Source organism: Halichoerus grypus, chromosome 8, assembly GCF_964656455.1.
Source record: "Halichoerus grypus chromosome 8, mHalGry1.hap1.1, whole genome shotgun sequence".
Classification (NCBI taxonomy): Eukaryota; Metazoa; Chordata; class Mammalia; order Carnivora; family Phocidae; genus Halichoerus; species Halichoerus grypus.
In genome coordinates, this window is record NC_135719.1 from 105,751,750 (window position 1) to 105,775,482 (window position 23,733).

Below are 23,733 nucleotides of genomic sequence, written 5' to 3' on the forward strand. Positions count from 1 at the left end.
TAGGTGAACCTTAGCATTTGCTGTTCCCTCTATTTGGAAAACTTCCCTGGGATGGATGGATCAGTGGGAGGAAGGAAGGGAGGGAGGGAGGAAAGGAAATGACATCCCTCTCTTAATTCTGTTATCAGCTCAAATAGCAACTTATAAGAGATGCTTCCCCTGATTACTCTGTTTGAAATAGCATCTACACTACCACCTTATCTCCATCAACTCTCTCATCTACTCTGGGTTTATTTTTCTTCACAGTACATATCACCATCTACATTATATATTTATTGTCTCTCTGTGCTTTGTTCAGTGTTATATGCTCCACGCCTACGACAACACTTAGTACGTTGTAGGTGTTTAATGTGTATACATGGAATGAATGAATAAATGAATGAGGAAAAAAAAACAAGCCATTTTACCAAAGGCATGTTGATATCACTTTTAGGAATACCATACATTAAAAGACTATATACTATTTATTCCATAATGATATAAGCCACAGTATTCATATGTTTCATGCTGTCAGCTGTTATGTCTTCCCATGAGAGTCGCCCGTCAGAATACATGTGTTCTTGGGAAGCAGGGACAATATCATTATCTTAAGTTTCTTGGCAAAGGTATGTCCCTAACTAGATTCTGAGCTCAAGGGTGTAGGAGCACATCTTTTATTGCTTTTGTATTCTGCTTTTTAGCAAATAAATATTATAGTACTGTGTGTATAGCATGAGCTTCCTACATGTATAATTAAATTGAAAGTTAGGGCTCTCTGTGATCCAGTTTTCCAAGATCAATTTTGATCTTGTTTTTGTTAGGTAATAAAGACACCTTGTTGACTGTTGAAATACGGCTACTAAGCATGATTGCCTTATAGAATTCATCATACCACAGTACCACCTTTTCACTTTTTTTAGGGTGACAATCTCAGAATTGAGAATCCTTTGCCTCCATTCAAAGTGAGATTATATCATGTGTTGGAGATTTCTGGCAACCTCGTTCTTTTTTTTTTTATAAACTTTTTTATTTTAGAATACTTCTAGATATATAGGACTAGCAAAGAGAATAGGAGTTCCTAGATACCCCACATGTACCCACTTTCCCCTATTGTTAACATCTTACATGAGGGTGCTACATTTGTCACAACGGATAACCAGTATTGATACATTATAATAAAGTTCATACTTTCATTCAGGGGTGACCCAGTTTAAAGGTTAATTCCAATAATTTCTAAAAAATGAAAACTGATACTCAGTGTACACACATCAGGTGGTGGCTTCCTGATTCTTAAAAGAAACAAAGTAACTTTTAACCAGTGGGGCTTATCAGGAAAAAGGGACTTATAATAATGTAGGTTTAAAATTCAGGTGGGGGGAGGGACACCTGGGTGGCTCAGTCGTTGAGCGTCTGCCTTCTGCTCAGGTCACGGTCCCAGGGTCCTGGGATGAGCCCCGCATCAGGCTCCCTGCTCAGCGGGAAGCCTGCCTCTCCCTCCGACCCTCCTCCTGCTTGTGTCCCTTTCTCGCTGTATCTCTCTCTGTCAAATAAATAAATAAAATCTTAAAAAAAAAAAAAATTCAAGTGGGGGAATCTTATAACATTTTATTTGTAAGTTGGATATTAATAAAGATGATAGGATGGGGTTTGATCATTATTAAAGCTGTTTTGTTGTTGCCTGGAAAATATGATTCTGTAGCATGGTGTGTTCTTCATAAATATCTATCCTAAAAGCAATAATCTATCCAAAGATCCCTGGACAGAAAAGGGCTGCCGTGGAGTAGGAAATGTGCTCTCCTGGGGCTGAGTCGGGACTCAGCTGAGGACACAGCATAGGTAGCTGGTAGCTCAGAGGCGAATTTCTACAATTCAGATTGGTATAAATTTAGTCTGATTCTTTTCCCCAGGACTGTCCAAAGTATGATTAAATTTTATACTGGAGCATTTTAGAGATAATAGGCATTTTGCTATTTCGCTGGAACCTTTTAATCAGCTTTCATGCAGTCCTGGGTGAAGTAAAAAACTTCATCCTATCTCTCTTTTAGGACTTTTTAGTTTGCCATCCTCAAAGCAGAAAAGGCAGCAAAGGGACAGCACTGCTTCTTTTTAAAGACTCTTGCTTTTTATGAAATTTTCTTCAATAATCCTACTCCAGTCTTCTACTGCATTATTTGAATCATAAAATAAGTAAAAATTGTACTCAAATGAAATTTGAAAATTATCTTAATGAAGCTCTGGAAACATCTCAAACCTCAGAAGATAATTTTTTCCTTAATTTTTTTAATTATAGAAAGTAGGTCAATAGAAATACCCCCTTTAATTGGTTTAATTACGAATGGAAAATTATAGGAGTAACTCAATTTGAAGTGTAGATTTAAATAAGAAGAATTACACTGGGATTAATATCATTTTAGGTTTTGAATTTAAGTAAGATGCATTTAATTGTAGCTTATAATTTCTTCTTGAAAAGATTTTAATAGAGAGGAGGCCTAAGTGTTGGAATAGAGCAATACATAGGAAAAAATCTGCCATTAAAGATTTGACAAGGAAATTGCTTTACAACCATAATTCTCAAATGGTATGTTTAAGAATTTATTCTACAGGACCTTAATAGAGAGGTCTTAGAGGAGAGGGAAACTATTCAGTGACCAAGTAAGTTTGAGAAATATTAAGTTAAACAAATTTAAGAAATTGCCTGCAGGACTCTTCAGAGCCTTTAATATTGAGGATTTTTTTTTTTTCAGTTATAGTGATGATGTCTTTTACATATGTTGGCTTATTCCCCATTCTATACCTCATGATGTTTTCCTGGTATATACTATGAAGGTATTACAACCAACTCTCTGCTCAGTACCTTCCTTCTGTTAATTCAAGTGTGGTTTTTATACATGACTATATGTCAGAAATACCTGGGAGCTTTTTTAAAAGATTAAGATTACTGAGCCCTGACGTGGGCTCAGTGAGTAGAATGCCACTGTGCTCGGGATTCTGTATTTATCACAGACACCCAGGTGATTCTGAGGCAGCCAACACCGGTCTTACAATTGGTGCTTTGGAGCTGTTGAACTAAAAGTGGATTGAGGGGCGCCTGGGTGGCTCAGTCGGTTAAGCATCTGCCTTTGGCTCAGGTCATGATCTCAGGGTCTTGGGATCGAGTCCCGCATAGGGCTCCCTGCTCACCAGGGAGTCTGCTTCTCCCTCTCCCTCTGTCTCTTCCCCCTGCTCATGCTCTCTCTCTGTCTCTCTCTCAAATAAATAAATAAAATCTTAAAAATAAATAAATAAAAGTGGATTGGATTTGGGGTGCACTTAGTTTGTGCTCACAGAAACATGGGCTAACCATCCCATACTGAAGATAAACTGCAGTGCTGAACTTCACTGATCCTGTAGGGTGATGTGCTGGCTACAACCTAATGTGAAACAATTGCTATGATCCTTTAAGAAAAGCAGAATGCTTCTAAGGGGCCTTTTGGTCACCTTCCTAATAACGAAATACTGTATATAAGGTTACCATTTGTTTTTACTCAGTCTGAGTAGCTGCCTTGTGGTTGGTATTTTATTCATACTTTAAAAAGAAATAATAGTTTATATTTACTCCTAGTGCCATAAAAGATTATATTCTCTCCCATCTTCCTACTGATAACAGATGGACGTTTAACCTTAAGCAGATTATAAGTCATTTATGCTTTGGTCTACATGAGCGCTGACAGTAGCTTTTCTATTAAAACTGTGTTGTTATACTCTCTGCTTGGTAAAATCTTCTGCTCCTACAAATATAGCTGGAAAGAGACAATATAAATGCTACTGGAGAAAAATAATTACTGTGTGTTTGAGAGGCAACTAGCCTTAACACATCTTGGTTGAATAGTGTTATATTAGCAATAATATATGAAACAGTAGGCACACTCATTTGAAAGTAGAAAATATCCCCCATTGTTTTAAAATTATTCTCCAAAGGTTTGCCAATGCAATAAGACATGAAACAAAGAAAGGATGTGAGTATTGAAGATTGGAGATAAAAATCTTCATTACTTGCAAAAAAAAAAAAAAATTGTATACATTGAAAACCTGAGAGAAGTTTAAAAATAATGTGTTTAATAAACTGATTAGATATCCACAAAATCCACAGTTCTTTGGTATACAAACATGGTTGATACATACAGTTTCGTTATTTCTATGTGTTGGTTGGTGAAGTACATAGAGGTATTGTTTGCATTGTCAGATTAAAGGATCAGGAGAGAGAGCAGCGTCATAAAAACTCAGAGAGAAAAAAAGTTGTAAGGAGGCCTTAACCTTGGTGAGAGAGAGAGAGATCAATTGAAGTGAATCCTAGAGATGCTGCTGATGGTCTAGAGATCCCTGGCTTCCTTTGGCAGAGCCATGTTGGTGAAGCAAAGGAAGTAAAAGCCAGACCACAGTGGGCGCCTGGGTGGCTCAGTTGGTTGGGCGACTGCCTTCGGCTCAGGTCATGATCCTGGAGTCCCGGGATCGAGTCCCGCATCGGGCTCCCTGCTCAGCAGGCAGTCTGCTTCTCCCTCTGACCCTCCCCCCTCTCATGTGCTCTCTCTCTCTCTTTCAAATAAATAAATAAAATCTTTAAAAAAAAAAAAAAAAAAAGCCAGACCACAGTGGTTGAAGAAGGAACGTAATGGAAGAGCTAAGACACTTATTTGAGTTTGTAATGGAAAAAAAGAGCAAGAGATTGAGAATTTTGTTGTCGCTGCTGTTTTGTCATTTTGTTTGTTTATTTATGGAACCCTTCGTTATCTCCCATGTGAGCTTGGAAACTTCCCAAAGGCAGGCTCTCTGTTTCTGTGAGCTCTGCAGCGCATAGTACTGCCTTGAATGTATGAGGCACTCACTGGCTTTATGTTTAATTCATGACTGTGAATGAAAGTTTGAAAACAGTTGATAGTGGGCAAAATACAGACTAAATTTCAGTGAGTTCTCCTTTATTAAAACAGGCAACCCTAGCTCTGAGACGTGCTGACCCTGTGCCAGCAAGAGCAGTTGTGCTGCTCATCTCCCTGTCTCTCTCACCAGTCTCGCTGCCTTTATTTATGGCTGGCTTTGGGGCTTTTTTTTTTTACAGCTATGAACCCTACATAGGGGAACATCCTGCTGCTTCACCTGTAGGGCGAGTGATGAGGAGTGGGGTCTGGCTTTGGATTGTTCGGAACCAGAGGAATTGCCGAGGACTCGGAGCCCAGCCCTGACCACTCGAGAGCCCACAACACAATGAACAAATTGAACTTCCATAACAATAGAGTCATGCAAGACCGCCGGAGTGTGTGTATTTTCCTTCCCAATGATGAATCTCTGAACATCATCATAAATGTAAGTAGGTCCAACTTGGGAAATGTTGGAATATTCTATTCCCAGCAGTGACCACATTCAAGTTATTACCTGGTGAAGGGTGAAAGCCTTACAGAATGAGACCATGAGTAATGTAGCAGAATTGGGGTGTTTTAAAGTTGTCTACACAAGTATAAACTTTGAATTATGGCTTAAGTGCAGCTGCCTTCAACATTCCTTCACCTGGGGGTAAAATTACAGAATTTTGGTTACCATATTATAGAAAAACTAACACCTTGCTATTTTATAACTTTTTACTGAAATATAAATTTTTATTAATATATAATATGAATTTGCTTTTTAAATGCTTTTGAGTTGTCACACAAATGAAATGGTAATAATTGCTAGCCTCTTACTATGCATCTTGATCATTACTAGTAGCCTGAGTCTAGCCAATTTCAAGAATAAGCTGTGACTTGAGCACTAAGCTGTGGCTTTTGGTTCTTGAGTCAGAGTTAACTGTCTTATTAGTCATCGGACATTGAGGAATATGGTACTATTTTTCTTAACTTCTAAAATTGAGTTATAATCTACATACAGCAAAGTGTAGGAATCTTAAGTGTGCAGCTCAGAGAATTTTTACAAGTGTATATACCCGTGTAATCATCATCCAGCTTGAGATATGCTATATTTTCAGCACCCTGGAAAGATCTGTTGTGACTCCGCCTAGACAGTAATCTCCACCCAAAGAGGGGTAGTAACTGTTTCCTCCTCTATCATTTGTTTCTGAACTTCACACAGCTGAAATTATGTGGTGTGTTCTCTTTTGTATCTGGCTTCTTTCAATCAGCATTTGGTCTGTGAAATTCATTTATGCTATTACATGTAACACTAATTCCTTTTCGTTGTTGTGTAATATTCCGTTGTGTGCAATTTGTTTATCCATTTATTTTTGATGGATATTAGGTTGTTGTAAGTATTGGGCTATTATGAACAAAACTATTATGAGCATTTTATGTGTATACCCATGTGTATACATTTGTGGGGTTTATTCAAGAGTGGAGTTGGGAATCATAAAGTATATCTGTGTTTAGCTTTGGTAGAGACTGCCAAACAGGTTTATGGTAATCAGAATCATGCCTAGCATTTTTCAACCCCTCTCCCTATTATCAGCTTTCATATTCTTCCTCTCACTGATTGTATTCAGATGGAATTAGGGAGAAACTTGCCTTAGTGCATGCCTTGAATTGTTTTTTTTTGCTATATGCTACTGTATTTTTAACCCAATTGCTATATAAAAGAATATTTCTAAATGTTATACTGAGTATATATGACATTTAAGTAGTGTCATTAAAAAATTTAGACAGGAAAAGGTTCTGCTTATTACCATAATTATTTTGGTTTTATTCTGAGAATCACCACAGTTTCAGTTTCTTGATTTACTAATGTAACCTCATTTTTGCTCATAGGGATTGTCTGAGCATCAAACTTACCTCTTGGATGAATTTTATCATCTGTTGGGCAGAATTTCTTTTGATTAACAAATTGTTATTCAGGGTACCCGAAGTTGTTTTTGAATATGTGAACTGATAGGCTATTATTTTTACATTTGGTTTTTAAAAATCTAATAGAACTTGGCAGCTTACCTTTTTCAGTGTGGTCATGGGCAAAATACATTAAAATGTAATTCTACTTATATAGGTGAATATGCTATTTCAGTTGTTATATACAGTTATTTTATAAAAAGATACCCACTGAATTTTTTAAAAAAATCAAAATCAAGACATATAGCCTAAGCACTTTAAGAAACTTCTCTCAGTTCCATTTATGAATTTAAACATAATCCACTGGTTGGATTGTATATCTGTGTGTTCATGTGTGCACTTATGCACACATACAAGATATGGAACAAAACCTTCCTGACCTCAGGTAAGTGGAAGGAAGGACTAATCTGTCTTCATGAGGAACACTAAGAGCTGACTACAATTTTCAAAGAAATTAATTTGTACTAAAGTCTCAGCTGAGGAAGATAATTAGGAATAACACCTCTGCTACAACCATACTATGTGATTGTGAGAATTGAGGGTTGGCACACAGTGTCATTCCTGACACAACATAGTAGCTGCTATTATTACTGTAATTCCTCATCAGAGATTAATTTTACATGTCTTCACTTCCCTTATTTTGCAAAATTACTGTAATATCCCCACAGGATGGTCAGGACTATGATCATGGATTGTATAGCCATATATCGTCATGATTAAGGAGGGTTTAGAGTCACAGGGACCTCACTTGAAATCCCTACTCCTCGACATACTCTAGCCTTGGGCAAGTTAGGTTTTTTTTGCTTCCGTTTCCTCATCTATAAAGTAGAGATAATCTTCCTCTCCTCATCAGGGTCACTGTGAGGATTTAAAGATATAACATGAATAAACTTCTAATTGTAGTGCCTGGCAGCTGGGAATTGCTCAGTAAGTGAGCACTTAATAGAGTAACACTTGTTTTAATTTCTTTGAGCTGTTTGTTCATTTCATTAGGGAGCTCTGTTAATGAAGCTCAAATGGAGAATCTGAACTCCCTCTAGGCCTGTAAGATTTTCTTATTCCAGGGCACATAGACTCCCCTGCCACGTTCAGACTCCTCTCTAGCAAGCTGTTGAACAAAGGAGGGAGGAGGGACCGAGTTAAGTAGTATGGAGGCCCCTCATTGCTAGAAAACCGATTCAGGGCTGCCAAAGGTCTGTCTTTTTTCTACAGTGTTATCTTTGTATTCATAAAATTGCAACTGATGTTTGTAGTGTTGTACTCTAACAAATTAACGGTAGCAAAAACAGTTTTATTAATGGTCTCATTTTTCATCATTTCTAAATATTTTTTAAACAAAGATAGTTTATTCCTTGACATGTGTAGTTGATATGATAGAATGTTGTCTTTCTGCATGTGGGGTAAACTTAGTGTTTTGATCATCCTAGTTTCTCCATGAGTTTGAACTAGTAGGCGATGTTTTAAATGATTTTAATCATCAGGTAAATATTAAATATGGAAACTTGGTAAATTTTGACAATAAAATTATGGTAAATATAAAAATTTTTGAGTAATATAAATAGTGGCCAAAGAGTTTATACCTATTCACTAAGACTAAAGTGAACAATTCTTTTTTTGGAATATATTTCAAGCATGCTTACTCAAAAACAATGACATTTATTTATTTTAAAGAATTATTTATTTATTTTAGAGAGGGCATGAGCAGGGTGAGGGGCAGAAGGAAAGGGAGAGAATCTAAAGCAGGCTCCCCACTGAGTGGGGAGCCTGGCACAGGACTCGAACTCAGGACCCAGGATCATGATGTGAGCTGAAACCAAGAGTCAGACACTGAACTGACTGGGCCACCCAGGTGCCCCAACCATTGATATTTAGGATCAAATGATGTTTTTATTAGAAAGTTCCATATGGAGTATATTTTTAGATAATACTTTAATTCTTAATACCTCATACTCTATAGCACTTTTTAAAGCTTCATTGCTCCTGAAGATTAAAGAACTTGAAAAATTGCACAATTAGCTAAAATGTAGCCTTAAAGACTCATAATATGCAAATACAAATAACTCAGGCTTGTTTTCACAGCAGGTTAAGACTTTAGAGCCACAGCGCTACTTAATTACAGTTTTAGTTTTATTTATTTTTTTAAAGGGAACTTCTTTTTTTTTTTAAGATTTTATTTATTTATTTGACAGAGAGCGTGCACAAGCAGGGGGAGGGACAGAGGGAGAAGCAGACCCCCTGCTGAGCAGGGAGCCCTTAATTACAGTTTTAAACAAGAACACTGCTTACTTGATAGTTGTTACAGAGTTTTATCGGTAGGCTCCAAATACTTGATTTAAACTAGCAGAACAATAGTAAGTATGGAGGAAATGTACAGCATTATTTGATTAGCAGTTAGACAAAGTTACAACATGGTTTGCTTTATATATAGTTTGTGGTTTGGAATTTTTCTGTTAACTTTTTATCACAGTTTATCCCAAGAGCTTTGTTTATGACATTTAAAAATACAGTCAAAACTAAGGATTAAAGGTGCTATAGCTGGTATGACATTTTAAGTCTCAAATTTGTAGTATATTAGCATATTAGGCCATCAAGAAGAAAGCCTTCCTTGTAAAGATACTTGCCTAATTCAGGCTTTTGATAATCTGAGTAGCCTGTTTTGGATATCTTCTGAAATATTTATCATGCGCCATGATTTTAGAATAGGCCTTGTCCATGTATTATAAGATTTATGAGTCTTGGACAAGATAGTATTGGTACCTTATTACCATTTCATAAACATTTGTATTGTGATAATCATTATTGAAACACAGCACAGATTAAAGCAATTTCCATGGACCAACAGTTGTTTTGCTAGCGTTGCTTGTCATTTTAAGGCGTATATTTAGGGTGCATTAAATTGCCTGTTTGTGGGGGTGCCTGAGTGGCTCAGTCGGTTAAGCGTCTGACTCTTCGTTTCTGCTCAGGTCATGATCTCAGGGCCATGGGACCGAGCCCTGTGTCACACTCCCGAGTTCAGCGTGGAGTATGCTGGAGATTCTTTCCCCATCCCTCTCCCTCCCACTCTGCTACTCCCCCCACTTGCATATTCGATCTCTTTAAAATAAATAAATAAAATCTTTTAAAAAATTAAAAAAAATAAATTGCCTGGTTGTGGCTCAGCATGTGGGCTTGGTTTGTTTGCTATCACAAGTTGTGTTGTTTTGTTTTTTTTCTCTACAGGTTAAAATTCTGTGTCACCAGTTGCTGGTTCAGGTGTGTGACCTACTCAGGCTAAAGGACTGTCACCTGTTTGGACTCAGTGTTATACAAAGTAGGTCTTAGTCCCATCTCTGATAGATTTAGCCAACTATCCCTGAGGAAATGATATTTTATAGCTGTAACTTAATTTGGGCAAATTGGGTTAAGATTGTGATTATCAAAATACCCATAAGTTGGTCATTATTTTTAGTCTAGTAGTCATTTTTAAATCTTAACTGATGTGTATTTCTTTTAAGATTTAGAATTTTAGGCCACGTATTATAGTTTGAACTTAAAAATGGGTTCCTTTTTAGGAATCTAGATTTTGTGTTTGTTCTTTTCTGTTTTAATGAACCAAGCTTGATTTTTGTTTCCTTGCACTCAGGGAGCAGCTGGAGCTAGGAGGAAATTATCTTGAATGTTTTTATAATTTCTTTTATAATTTTTGACATTAAAAAATTTAGACATAAGAAAAATAACTCTATTCAAGTTCTCTTACTGTTGACTGTATAGTATAACAAAGTGATCTACTAATTTGCTCCTATTTTCTGTTTTTCCCTCTGCACACCTTCTGTTTTTTCCAATTGGACTATATGACATGAAGATAAGGGATCAGTTTCTTCTGTATATTTTATGTGAAGGTTTTCTGCACATAAAGGGCTCAATATAAGTCTCTTCCCCACCTCACCCCCATAATATCTTAGAGTTACTAAGGATTTACCTGCAACCATTCCTTATAAGCTTTTTCTTTCACATCATGCTTTTAAATTTCTCTAGTCTTATGTCAAAAGATCTTTTATATCTGTGTTCAGTTTTTCAGGATCTTTTTTTTGTGAAATGTATTTATTTATATTTTATACTTCTTTATGGATCGTATTCTACTACTGGAATTGGTTTAAATTTAAAGGCTTATGACATCTTGAGAATCTGGTTAGTACCATAAAATGCTTAGATCTGCCAGGTTGGAAGGTGTATCATGATGAGCTGATAAACAAGGCCCTTCTCCACCAAAATGTGAACGATTTTCAGTTATCTTCTTAGGAGAGGCCAGAGAACATGGATCAGGGAGCACCTCAAGAATCAGTGAATCAACCATTTGCTCTTCAGTCTCTTCCTGTAATAGTTAAAGCAGTAAAAACACAAATGCTTAGCTCCATCCTTCTATCAGTGCATCTCTCAGTCATTCTTTCAAGGAAGGGTCCGGGAGAAATAAGATGCCCTATAGATTCTAAAAAATTTTTCTTTTATTCTAAACTCAAAGTTGATTCTTTTAATTCTACAACTACAGCCAGACTGTTGATCTGTGTTGTTCAACAAGTCAGTCTAATAAAACCAGTTTACAGCTTCCTTAAATTTCAAAATGAGAGTTTTTAAGATACCTTTTTTAAAAGAGAGATTGTAGTGTGGCAAAAGAACATTGGAAAAGGAATCAGTTGACCCGGTTCTAATTCTGGTTCTACCACTAGCTAGCTGTGTGGCTTTAGAAATATCACTTGACTTCTCTCGATTTCATTTTTCTCACATGTCAACTGGAAATTACTGCTTCACCTGCTTTGTCAGATTTTGATACATGCTTTTGAATTCTTAAAATATAAAGCCACGATCAAACTGTCAGATAGTAGAGATATGGTGGTAGTTTAAAAATATGTGCTATTACACAGTGAACAGTCTCAGTTCTGTTTATTATATGGCTTCCTCAGATGGCAACCCAAGCAAAACACTAATCATATTCAACAGGAAGGGTGTCTGGTCTTGTTCATTTCATGTTAATTGGTAGCATATGAGAGATGGGAGATAATTTAGTTGATCTGATAAGTAGATTTAATAGCACCCTTTTTTTGTCCCTGGGACCTCTTCCCTATCCCTTTTCAAATTGGTTGGCTTAATATGTCATTTATAAACAGAGTAGCTGTACCCTTCCTATTCTCTTATTGCTCTTTTTCAATCAAACCCCCCCCACCCCCAGCATTGAGTCAGGAGTGACAGTGTGGTCAGGCGTGTTACCCTGGTAGGGAGTAGTCAAAGAGACGCACTACCCTTCCAGAGTGAGTGCATTTTTATGCAGAGCTTTCCACGAGCATACTCCCTTAGTGATGGTTAGAGAAAAAGGAATAAACTTTAAAAAAAAAAAGGCTTAAAACTTTGGGGGCACCTAGGTGGCTCAGTCAGTGAAGCCACCAACTCTTAGTTTTGGCTCAGGTCATGATCTCATGGTTGTGGGATTGAGCCCTGTGTTGGACTGCTGCGCACTCAGCGGGGAGTCTGCTTCGGATCCTCTCCCCCACCCTCCCCTTTCTGCCCATCCAACCCCCCCCCACTCCTGCACCCTTGTGCTCTCTCTAAAATAAATGAATGAAATCTTTAAAAAGGAAGAAGACTTAAAACTTAGTATGGGATAGGAATGCTGAAGGCTTTTGTTGTGAAATATCTCGCTTTTAAAAGATTCTTTTCAGGAAATCTGAAAATTTAATATTTTTTTACCAGCTTGTCTTCACATGTTTAGATAATTTTTACATGGGTTTTAACAATCATAGTTTCTGCTCATCTTAAGAACATCATCCCCTTGAGGAAACACTTTGGCATTCTTTTTTTGCATGAGATTCTTCTCCTCATTCCACAGGATCAGTCCCAAAGGCAGTGAGAGTAATGGCTTGGTATTTTATCAGGCTGTGTTATATGTGGAGAAAACAGAGAAGAAATAGTCTTAAAGGCCGTTGTTCACAGAGCATAGGTCAGTCCCCTCACTTGGAAATAGGCAGTTATCCTCAATGTCCCCTAATGTCTTACATAGCAGTTAGGATGCTGTTTCTTCTCTGTTTCATTATTCTGCACCTATGATGAGAGTTCTCTGTGAACTTAACAAAAGCATGTTTCTTCTAAGAGCCAGGAAGCCCACAGTGTTGGAAGTTTGTGCATTAGGATGACCATAGAAACTAAGTAAAAACAGGAGGTGGAAGCTTAATATTTCTTCTAAATATTACAGATTTTTAATAGTATGTGTTCTGTATTGCAAATGCAAAATAATTCATAAAAAATCTCATTAATGTCTAGCCAACCTTTTGTCTTTTAGTATCTTGTTGAGTTTTTGTGGTACTTTGTGAATTCAGAACACATTCACAAATCTTGAGGCTTTTTAAAAAAACCTGTTTTTGTGTATATTCTTTTCTTTTAAATCTTTTCTTATCATCTTGTCTCCTTTTTTTAATATGCAGATAATGAACATGTCTATATGGAGTTGTCGCAAAAGCTGTATAAATATTGTCCAAAAGAATGGAAGAAGGAAGCCAGCAAGGTACGACAATACGAAGTCACTTGGGTGAGATTACATTTATAAGCAAAATTATTTTGATTTTTTAAAAGGTTTATTTTAGCTATTATACATTAGAAAAATACTAAATTTTAAAATTTTAATTCATAAAAATATTATGAAGTAGAGCATGGGAAAGGGAAATGAATTATAAGTTCCAAAATGTCATGTTGATGAAGGGTTAATAGTTTATTGCATATAACAGTAGATTTTAGGTATCTGCTTAAATAGGGGTACCTGGGTGGCTCAGTCGGTTGAGTGTCTGCCTTAGGCTCAGGTCTTGATCCCAGGGTCCAGGGAGCAGGGAGCCTGCTTCTCCCTCTGCCTGCCACTCCCTCTGCTTGTGCTCTCGCTCTGTCAAATAAATAAATAAAATCTTAAAAAAAAAAAGATAATCTGCTTAAATAATGTTGGATAATAACTTTTTAGTAATTTGAGGATAATGCTTTGAAATGAAAACCATGGAAAAATATTCCTTTTGTGGCTATATTGTCAAAACTGATGTTCTAGAAGTTATTAATAATTTTTGAATCTACTTTTACTATACTTACCTTTGATACTTTGTTACTTTATTGTACTGGTGGTGCTTTTATTTAGTAAACATTAATTCCATTTACATGGGAGATCATTCACAGGGAATTTACCTAGTGTTTCCAGGATCACCCTAGAAAATCAGGAATAAATCCCTAGTGTCTAATCCTAGATCCTCCAATTTGTATTTTAAGAATTCTTGGAATAAACGGGAAGGCTACTTGAAAGCCAACTACAAAGTAAGGCACATTAAAGTCTAAATAAACAAACAGCATATTAGAATTTGGTATGTGGAATGTCAGAGGCACAAGAGAACATTTGTAATGAGGAGCAAATGGTCACCACAGGGGATAGAGCTGAGAGAGGAGCTGGATCTCAACTAGAAATTTCCACTGGTATTTATTTTTATCTTCCCTTATGTTGTCATTGGCCTTACGGTGAATGAGTATATGCTGATGCTTTATTACTTCCCAGTTTTGCATGAACTTGGTATCCATATGGGATAATTGTCTGCCCTCTGCCAGTCACCACCACCCCCCCCAATTAGAAATAGATAAAACCTTTCAAGATTTAAAAACTATCTTGTAAATAATGGCATTTTGTTGCTTTTGAAACCCCTTTTTGTAGTAACTAAAAATAGCTTGCTTTTTATATGTGTCTTTGTTTTAGGGTATTGACCAGTTTGGACCTCCTATGATCATTCACTTCCGCGTGCAGTACTATGTGGAAAATGGCAGATTGATCAGGTATGAGAACAGGGATTCTAAACTTTTACTTTGCCGTAGCACTCACCTTCTAACATACCAAATAAGGTCCTCATGTTTGTTTGTTTCCACCTGCTATGATATAAATGCCAAAAGAGCAAGGATTTAAAAAAAAAAGAAATCTTTTTGTATGCTCATGTATCCTCAGTTCCTAGAACAGAGGTTCAATAGACACTCAATAAATATTTGTTGAATGAATGAATGATAATGTTAGACTATTAATGAAAATGTTAACAATATCACGGCCTCTCATTTTCTATACTCCACGTTTTTGATCACAAATCAGTCAACACAAAGGTATTTCATTCAAGAAGGAACTAGCATTTTTGTGAAGAATAGAGAAACTAAAGGATTATATTCTTGTGGTAGGGTGGGGAGTAGTAGGGCAAGCAAGCAAGAACTCTCTCCTATAAAAATGCATGGTGTTTATACACCCTGGTTTTCTTTTCACCTTCGGGGTCTTGCTTCTGTTCTTGGCAGTAGTTTTAAAAGCTGAGATTACACCCAATGGAGCTATCCTGTAAGAATCTTAGATGCAGTTCGGCAAGGGCAGGTAATTGATTCTTTTTCTGGAGGTTGGTGCGTGAACAATACTATGCTCGTGATACAAACTCAGAATTTACCATCTCAGAAGCTAAGTTTATCATTTGTATAGGAGGATTCAGTGCTGGGTTCAGAGGTGGTTTTGTTGGCTGATAGAGAAAATGGTGAACTCTCTTTTACTTATTTACTTTTAAACTCTGAGAAACCCCATGTAAAAGAGACAAAGATACATTTAGTTAATGAGTTATATGTGAGGTTCGCTCTTAATATTTGTATTTTTGCCATATGTAATTTTAAAAGTAAAAAATATTAGCGCATAAATAATTTTTTTAAAAGGCTAAGAAACTTTTTTAGTTATTCCGAGTTTATGTAAAATTTTTACTCAGTTTACCTACTAAGTATGGAATGTGCTGAAAAGAAGCAAAATATATTATTTAGCCACTAATTAACCCCCCGGGACTAATGAATGTTTAATTCATCCATGTACTTCTTTTCCCCAGGGATGAACTAGTCCAAACACTGTGTGGTCAGCATTATAAAAAGAAGTGCTCTGAAAAGTATTCTGTCCCGAGGGGGAAAAAATTACATAAATGCCTTATTTTTAAACTCTTCATACTTAAACACCATCTTAGTTGAAATCAACTCATGTTTTTATTGTCATCAGCTAATAAGCTATGAATTTCAGATAAACATTCGATCTAAAATAATAGGAAGGCAAATAAATTCCTTAAACACACACACACACACACACACACACACACACACACCCTTTTTTTCTTGCATTTTTACTTTGATCACAAAGGCGTCTCATTTGCCTGTGACATTTTTTGGAGCTTGACCATGTTTTCCCCCAGTCAGCACTTCTTATTCAACGTATTTAATGGGAACTATATTTATTTCTGACCTCAACAGATTGTAATGAGTGCATTATTAGTATTTCCATTTGTGAGGAGTATCATGATTGTCATAACATGTGCATATAAAACCACACCCATAAAGTAACATCCATTTAAAAAAAGAGAGAGAGACTTAAGGCAAGCTTTTTTATTTAGTTCATTCATTCTGAGAAAGAAAAAAAAAACTCTATAGTCAAATTTTTTTTTAAATGGACATATAAACAGAAATATTTTTAAAAGGGCCTTAGAGTATTTGTAAACAAACCAAAACAGAACGGCAAAACGTTAGAGCCAGGATTGTCCCCTCAGATTTGTCCTTGTTTATGGCATATGTGCAGCATTATTGCAGCAAAATAATTTTAATGCAGACAACAAATGCCTAGGCTTCTATACTAATCCTTGTTCAATGAAATGTTTACCATATTGCGGTGGAATGATTCAGACCTTGTTTCCATTCTCTGAATGAATCAAATGGTATAGGCCTCAGGAAATGGTAAGTTTGCTGTTGGGTAGTCTGACTTGGAGTTCTGCCTCCCTGCGACTTGGGCGAGGCAGCAATCAGGTATTAGCTACAACCCTCCCCCCTTCTCTCCAAGGAGTTGGGGCGGGGAGGGAGGAAGAAGGAGCAGAAACAGAAGAGCTCTTGTCAGCAGATGGATAGCAGGATTTGGGTTCTGTTTACATGCCATCGGATTGTTCCATCAAATGTGAGTTCGGTTTTCTTTTCTTTTCCTAGTGACAGAGCAGCAAGATACTATTATTACTGGCACCTGAGAAAACAAGTGCTTCATTCTCAGTGTGTGCTCCGAGAAGAGGCCTATTTCCTGCTGGCCGCCTTTGCCCTGCAGGCTGATCTTGGGAACTTCAAAAGGAATAAGCACTATGGAAAGTACTTTGAGCCAGAGGCTTACTTCCCGTCCTGGGTAGGCACTGTTTTCAAATTTTAAAGTGTTTTCTCTAGCACATTTCTGGTTCATTATGCCGCTACTCATGTTGCTTCAAGAAATGGGAACCCAGATGTTTGTGGCCAGTAAAACCTTTCATGATGCCCAAATACAAATTTAACACTTGAGAGCACTGTACACACGGATCTCTTGATATATTTGATCCGCTCCTTCTAGTTAATGGGGAAGAGGATTGCTATCCGTCCTAAATATGGTGCAACTTGGAAGTTGCCAGCCTTGTTTTGGTATTTGCAATGTCTTTACTTTCTTATTTCTTATTCAAGCTTCATTTTCTTTCCTTTGGAGGGAGAAAAAACATGACTCTTTAAAAAGTGAGATCATTGACAACTTTTCCTGTGTTGAGAAAACAAATATAAGTAAACTCCTTGCTCTGACCTCCATCTCCTCCACTCCCAAGAGAGAAACCATGCCACCATGTCAGCAAGAAAATTTAGGTTATTCCAGCATGAAATGTCTCAGCTGTCCTTTCTCCACACAACCCTGCCCCTGTCTGCCCACCCTTCCTCCAGGTCTCTGCTGTCACTTGTCTCTCTCCCATATCTCCACATCGCGAGCCTCTACTCAAACTAACTTCTTCAGTCAGAACAGACAAAGCACGTTTGGCTGGCCCCACTCATCCTCAGGAAGAAAGGAAAAAGGGAAAGAAGAGCTCCCACTCTCGCCTTCCCTTCTCAGTAAAGCCTCTTGAAAAAATAATGTATATTTGATTTTTTACCTTCTTTATTTCCCAAATGAACCCCTCAGCATGCTTCCATCTTGCCTTCCTTGCCTACCACTCCCCTCGTGGCGCTTTCCCTAAGGTCACCAGTGACCTTGAGATTGCCAGGTCCAGTGGACACTTTCCGCTTCTTTTCTCGGCTGTATCTGACATGTAACCGCTCTCATCCTGGAGATCTCATCCAAATGAACGCTTTTTGACAACCACTTACGTGCTGGCAACTCCCAAATCTGTTTCTCTCCCCCTTGATCATTAGATAGCTGTTTACCCATAGGCACCTCAAACTCAGGATGCCCCAAATCAAATTCACCTTTTCCCCACCTCCATTCTGTGTATTCCTTCCGCTGTGTTCCTATCTCAGCTAGTGGCGCAGCCATCCCCCCAGTCACCCAGAAGCTTGAGAGTCGTACAGATCTCTCCCCATCACCCTTCTTTTTCCCTGCCCTATCCAGGCAACTGGAGCATCGTCTAACATAAAACACTTGATCACCCATCACTCAGCTTAAGAAATAAAATTCTCTTGAATTTTTGCTGTGGTTGACTTGCTAAATGTTTATCGTGTGCCCGACCCATCATCCCATCTCCCAGGTTTTAGCTCTTGTCAGCGCTCAGCAGCACTCCTGTGGGGCTTGTCTTTGCTTCAGTCTTTACAGCTTGCAGATGAGTTGATTTTGCTTCTGACTTAAACCTTCAGGGCCTCCCCTGTCACCTGCAGAGTGAAAGCCAGGCTCTCAAACATGACCGAGGAACTTTCCAGGATCTGATCTCTGCCAGTCTTTCCAGCTTCCTCTCTGGTTGTCCTGCACCTTGAATTTGATGCTCTGACAACATCCAGCAATTCCTATGTCTCCACACATCCTGTGGTGTTTCACACTTCTGGCCTTCCTTCTGAAGTTCCTTTAGCCAGTGAAGCCCCTCTCCCTGTTTGACCTGGCAGACTCCTGTTCATCCTCCAAGACTGCTCAGCTGTAGTTCCCTCTGGGCGGACTGTCTAGCCCCCACCTCTGGGCTCTGTCAGACCCTAGACGTAGTGTTTTACATCTCCTTTTCAGATGATCTGTTAATCTTTTGCCTCCAGTAAACTGTTTTTTTACTATATTCTAAAGGACAGGCACAAACGTCACCTTTTCTGTTCTTCAGCATTTCACATTGAGGTGCTCCATGTAAGTTTTTGTGGACTGATTGTCAGTGCTTCAGTTAAAGGGAAACCACAAAAGGTGTCAAGCTTTTACATATCAGTGTCGGTGGAACCCAAATTAGCCCGTATTTCATTCCCTAGTTGTTGTCAGGTACTCACTGAATCTTGGTCCTTTAAACCTGAGCTCCCCATCAGGTGCCACGGCCTCCCGAGTGCTGAGATCCGAGCTTCTTCAGTCTTTGGGATCAGCAAAGCCACCTACTTCAGTGCCCTTACAAATACTATTTTCTGTGTGTTCTTTGACCTGAGAGAGTTTGACAATTGCTCACTTAGGTGATCTCCATGTAAAAGGAGTCTAGAAGGAAAAATCTAACTTTGAGTTCTCAGCAGAACTTCTTAAATGGCCAGTAATTGATCACATTTCATTCAATAGGAAGAAACACAATGTCAGTATCTATAAAAACATTTTTAAACTAAAAATTCTTTAATTTTTTTATTCTGATGATTTTAAGCACTACTCTTTTTGCTCTCCTTGCATAATTCTTTCCTTATTTTATAATCCTCATGAAATCAGCTGAGACTTTGAACTAATCAGCACCTTTCTCTTAGCCTGCAGCTAGCTGCTGGCTACTATATATTTTGGGCATTGAAAGGCTCAGGCTACTGTCCCATGAAAACCTGAGCCACGGTGAATTGCAATGAATGCTTGAATGAAATTTTCTCACAAGTATTCAAATAGAGTGTTAATATCAGCCTTTTATGCAAAAACCAAAAATGTTTCAGAGAATTCCTCCCAGTCCCCTGCCTTCTTTGGATTAACATTTAGAACCTCCCACTCTGTGGCTGTAATTTTAGAAGAGTTAAGTAGGATCCAGAACCTGAAGATGTGTTGACAGTCAGTGTATTGCATGGTACCAATCATTTTGCAAGTATAAACAGTGATGTGTACAAAATTTTGCAAGTTCGCATGGTTTTTTTTTTCCCTTGGTGAGTTTAAAGCCAAGAGAGCATATTTTTCTCATTTCTTGTGATTTTTCTTCTCACATACGCAGTACTACAGCTAAACTGACTTTGTAGCTTCTAGTATTAGCTGATTCAGCCTAGTAACATAACAGATGGTGAAAACGGAATAAAAGTGGGAAATGTCCTACTGGAAATTAGCCAGTTTACGTGGCCTATTTTAGGTTCTTGTCCTTTCATCATTTTGGGGATGAGGGTAGAACTTCCATCCCTCCAACAAATGTTGCATTGCATACCCATTGTATCCCAACAGGTTGTTTCCAAGAGAGGGAAGGACTACATCCTGAAGCACATTCCAAACATGCACAAAGATCAGTTTGCACTGACAGCTTCCGAGGCTCATCTTAAATACATCAAAGAGGCCGTCCGGCTGGATGATGTTGCCGTGCATTACTACAGATTGTATAAGGTACAAAACTGTAGTGTGTCTGCAGCTTCTGAGGAAAAAATTACCTTCTCGATTAGAAGAAGCTTTTATTAAAATTTGTCATTTCATTTTTTAATGGGATTTTTATTTTTAATTTTTTTTTTAAGATTTATTTATTTGAGAGAGAGGGAGAGAGCGCACGGGCACACAGGTGGGGGTGGGGGGAGGGGTAAAGGGAGAGGGAGAGAGAGAATCCAGAACAGATTCCACACTGAGCGTGGAGCGCTACACGGGGCTCAGTTTCATGACCCTGAGATCACAACCTGAGCTGAAACCAAGAATCGGGCACTTAAGCGACTGTGCCACGCAGGTGCCCCATTAAAGGGCTTTAAAAAAAAAAAAGTTTCATGTGAACTGTTATCATAGGTCAGTCTTGGAGTTAATGATGCTTTTCCTCAGGCCTGGGAGCACAATGGAATCTTTCTGTAATGATTCTGATATTGAGATAACAAGTGGCTTCAGATTGTGAATCTAGCTTTTCAGTGATTATGAAATAGTTATTTTTCTCTTTTCCAAATCGGCATGTCTGTCTTGGGGACTAACATTTGCAATTTGTTTGATCAGTAATTTTTAATATTCCTCAAAGTGAAGCCATACCTGCATTGTATCCATTAATAAGAAGAACTACCACAACAGCTAATGATTATTGAGTATTATCTTCATGGGGCACACTTGATTTTCTTTTTTAAATTCTCACGATTCTGTAAGATAGAAACTGATATTCATTTTACAGATGAGGAAACAGACCAAAGAGCATGAAACTAGCAAGTGGCAGAGCCAGGATTCAACCCAGGTCTGCCTGACTAGAGGAATTTATGGATAAAAAGTGTTTAAAACAGTGCCCAGCACATGTTAGGCATGATGTTTGGCTGTTAGCGTTATCACTGTTACTGTTACGCTCCTTATTACTCCTGTACCCTTTGTGGTAAGATTAGCATAACTGGGCCATTGGAGGCTGGACTATAGTTTGGCTGCGTTACTGGATAATCTTCCTGGCTGGTTCAGAAAACTTAATAAGGTACCAAAGAATAGTATTTTTTTTTCTCACTTCCATGCCCAAGAGATGCATCGTTAATGTCCTATCATCCTTGAGAGGCATAATTGAGTTCCATAGGAGCTCTTTGGCCGAATTCCTGAAGGACTGAATTGTTATTTCTTTTTTTTCCTTAAAAGATTTCATTTGTGACACCTCAGTTTATATGAGAAAATGCAAGTAAATGACATTTGACGATCGTTTGTATTTTAAAATGTACTGGAAGCATGAATGGTGTATAAGAAAGAGTGTGGCTTTAGAGTCAGATATTAGAAACCCTACATCACCACTATTATGGGATCCTGGGCAAATATAACTATAATCCTGGACCATCTATGAAGTGGGAGGGATTCTATACAATTCACAAGTTTGGGAAAATTCTGTGAGATAGTGAATCCGAAATGACCAGGTGGAATGCCTGGCACATTAATCAGTGCTCAGTAAATATCAGCTGCTCCTTATTTGATAGGGAAACAGTATTTTAAAGAATCCTGTTAAGAATCCTTTAGTAAATTATCCCCAGTTTATCTTTTGTGTACAAATTAATCTTTTTTTTTTTTTTTTTATTCGAGAGAGAGTGAGAGAGAGCACAAGAGGGATAGGGTCAGAGGGAGGAGCAGACTCCCCGCTGAGCAGGGAGCCCGATGCGGGACTCGATCCCGGGACTCCGGGATCATGACCTGAGCTGAAGGCAGCCGCTTAACCAACTGAGCCACCCGGGAGCCCCTACAAATTAATCTTTTATTTGCTTACAGTGTGGTACTTCTGCATGGCATAGAAAATGACCCTCTTACCTGCTTAAAACAAGATAATTAATGTAACTGAATGAAGTGAGGAAACAGATACTGGGCAGAGTTTTCATTCTTTACAGAAATAAAGTGGCCTTTAAAACATGGGCAGAGTTTTCATTCTTTAGAGAAATCAAGAAGCCATTAAAACTGCTTCATTTAAGACCCGCTTCTAAAGTGGAAATAAAGTAGAGAGAGGACAGGAAACATCCTGGGGAAAAAAAGATTCTGAGTCCCTTTCTCAGTAACGCACACCTTGTGCCTGCCCAGCCAGCATTTTTATGAGCACAGTCTTATTTCCGAAAGCAGTCAGAGTAGCCTTGAGGAGGAGATTGACCTAAACTCACAGTGATAGATTGGTTTCTCCCATTAAACCTATACTGTATGTGCCTTTCTTGATATAAAAACATATTCGTTGGAAAAAAACAGCCCAAATAGTGAAAATAGGCCTTGTCTTGTCTTTACTATGCCAGATGAGGATGCATTTTCTAAACACATATCTTCTCATGTTCATGGGAAAACTGGCACTAAATATACTCATTTATTTTTACTGAGGAAACTCATAATGAAAATATTTCAGTTATTTAATAATTTTATTTTCTGTTTTGAACTTCATACCTTATATCCCGTTATTACAGATAAGCACTTAAAAGATGTGGCCCAATTTCAGAGTACATTTAAAATTCAGAGAACATTTCAGGAATTTTTTTTCCCATATGCTCATTGTAATTTATTTTTTTTGTAGTTTATGGTTTAGCTGGTAGAATGGATATCATATTATATGCAAATGATGAATCACTGAACTCTGCCTCTGAAACTAATAATGCAATATATGTTAATTGAATTTAAGTAAAATAAAGTAAAAAAAAAAAAAAAGGTATATTGTATTGGCAAGTGATAGTTGAATTTCTTAGAAATAAGTATTTTCTTTCCAAACTGAATATAAAGCATTTCAGCCTTTTATCCTCATGAGATGACAACCTTAAATATTTAGGCTTGCCTATGATTTTGGCTTCAGAGCTGGAGAGTTACATGGTTTGAAACCTATAAAATCTAGTGCCTTTCAGAATATAACTATGACATTATATTCAACATTCTAACCTCTGAGAAAAGGTAGAAAGCTAAAAAAAAATAAGCAGCAAAAATAGTCTTGTTTATCAGAGTTTTCAATAATGTAATAATTTAGAATATTGTCAGATATGAGAGTGTATGTAATATAGTGAAAATACTAATGCTTTGAAATCTCAGTAGTTTAAAAAGTAGAATATACCATTATTGATTTAATATGTACTCGTGATTTTCTTAAAGCTTATAGTAAAGTAGGGATGCAGAAAGATGAGCAAAGTTATTTTAAGTCACAAACTTTCTAATCCTGGGATTTCTCCTTCTGTTTTTCTTCTTTGGTGCTTAATTGTCCATTATACAAGAAAAACATACTTTTTCATATGATTTTATTTCTATAGGATAAAAGGGAAATTGAAGCTTCTCTGACCCTTGGATTGACCATGCGGGGAATACAGATTTTTCAGGTTAGTAAATGAGAAATAA

The 23,733-nt window shown here is 37.5% G+C and overlaps 1 protein-coding gene across 3 annotated transcripts in view; it reads left to right on the plus strand.

The window, feature by feature from the left end:
- The window catches only part of FRMD6 (FERM domain containing 6), a 78,885-nt gene that overhangs the window by 37,266 nt on the left and 17,886 nt on the right, over positions 1-23,733 (plus strand). For 2 of the 3 annotated variants that reach the window (XM_036111189.2, XM_036111196.2), the window contains exons 2-8: positions 5,072-5,316; positions 10,038-10,128; positions 13,268-13,371; positions 14,563-14,639; positions 16,833-17,019; positions 20,191-20,346; positions 23,649-23,714. In XM_036111189.2, coding sequence (XP_035967082.1) covers positions 5,218-5,316; positions 10,038-10,128; positions 13,268-13,371; positions 14,563-14,639; positions 16,833-17,019; positions 20,191-20,346; positions 23,649-23,714 — 780 coding nt within the window. In that variant the 5' untranslated portion in view covers positions 5,072-5,217. The remainder of the gene's footprint in view (positions 1-5,071; positions 5,317-10,037; positions 10,129-13,267; positions 13,372-14,562; positions 14,640-16,832; positions 17,020-20,190; positions 20,347-23,648; positions 23,715-23,733) is intronic. The other variant, XM_036111202.2, reaches the window with a different exon arrangement.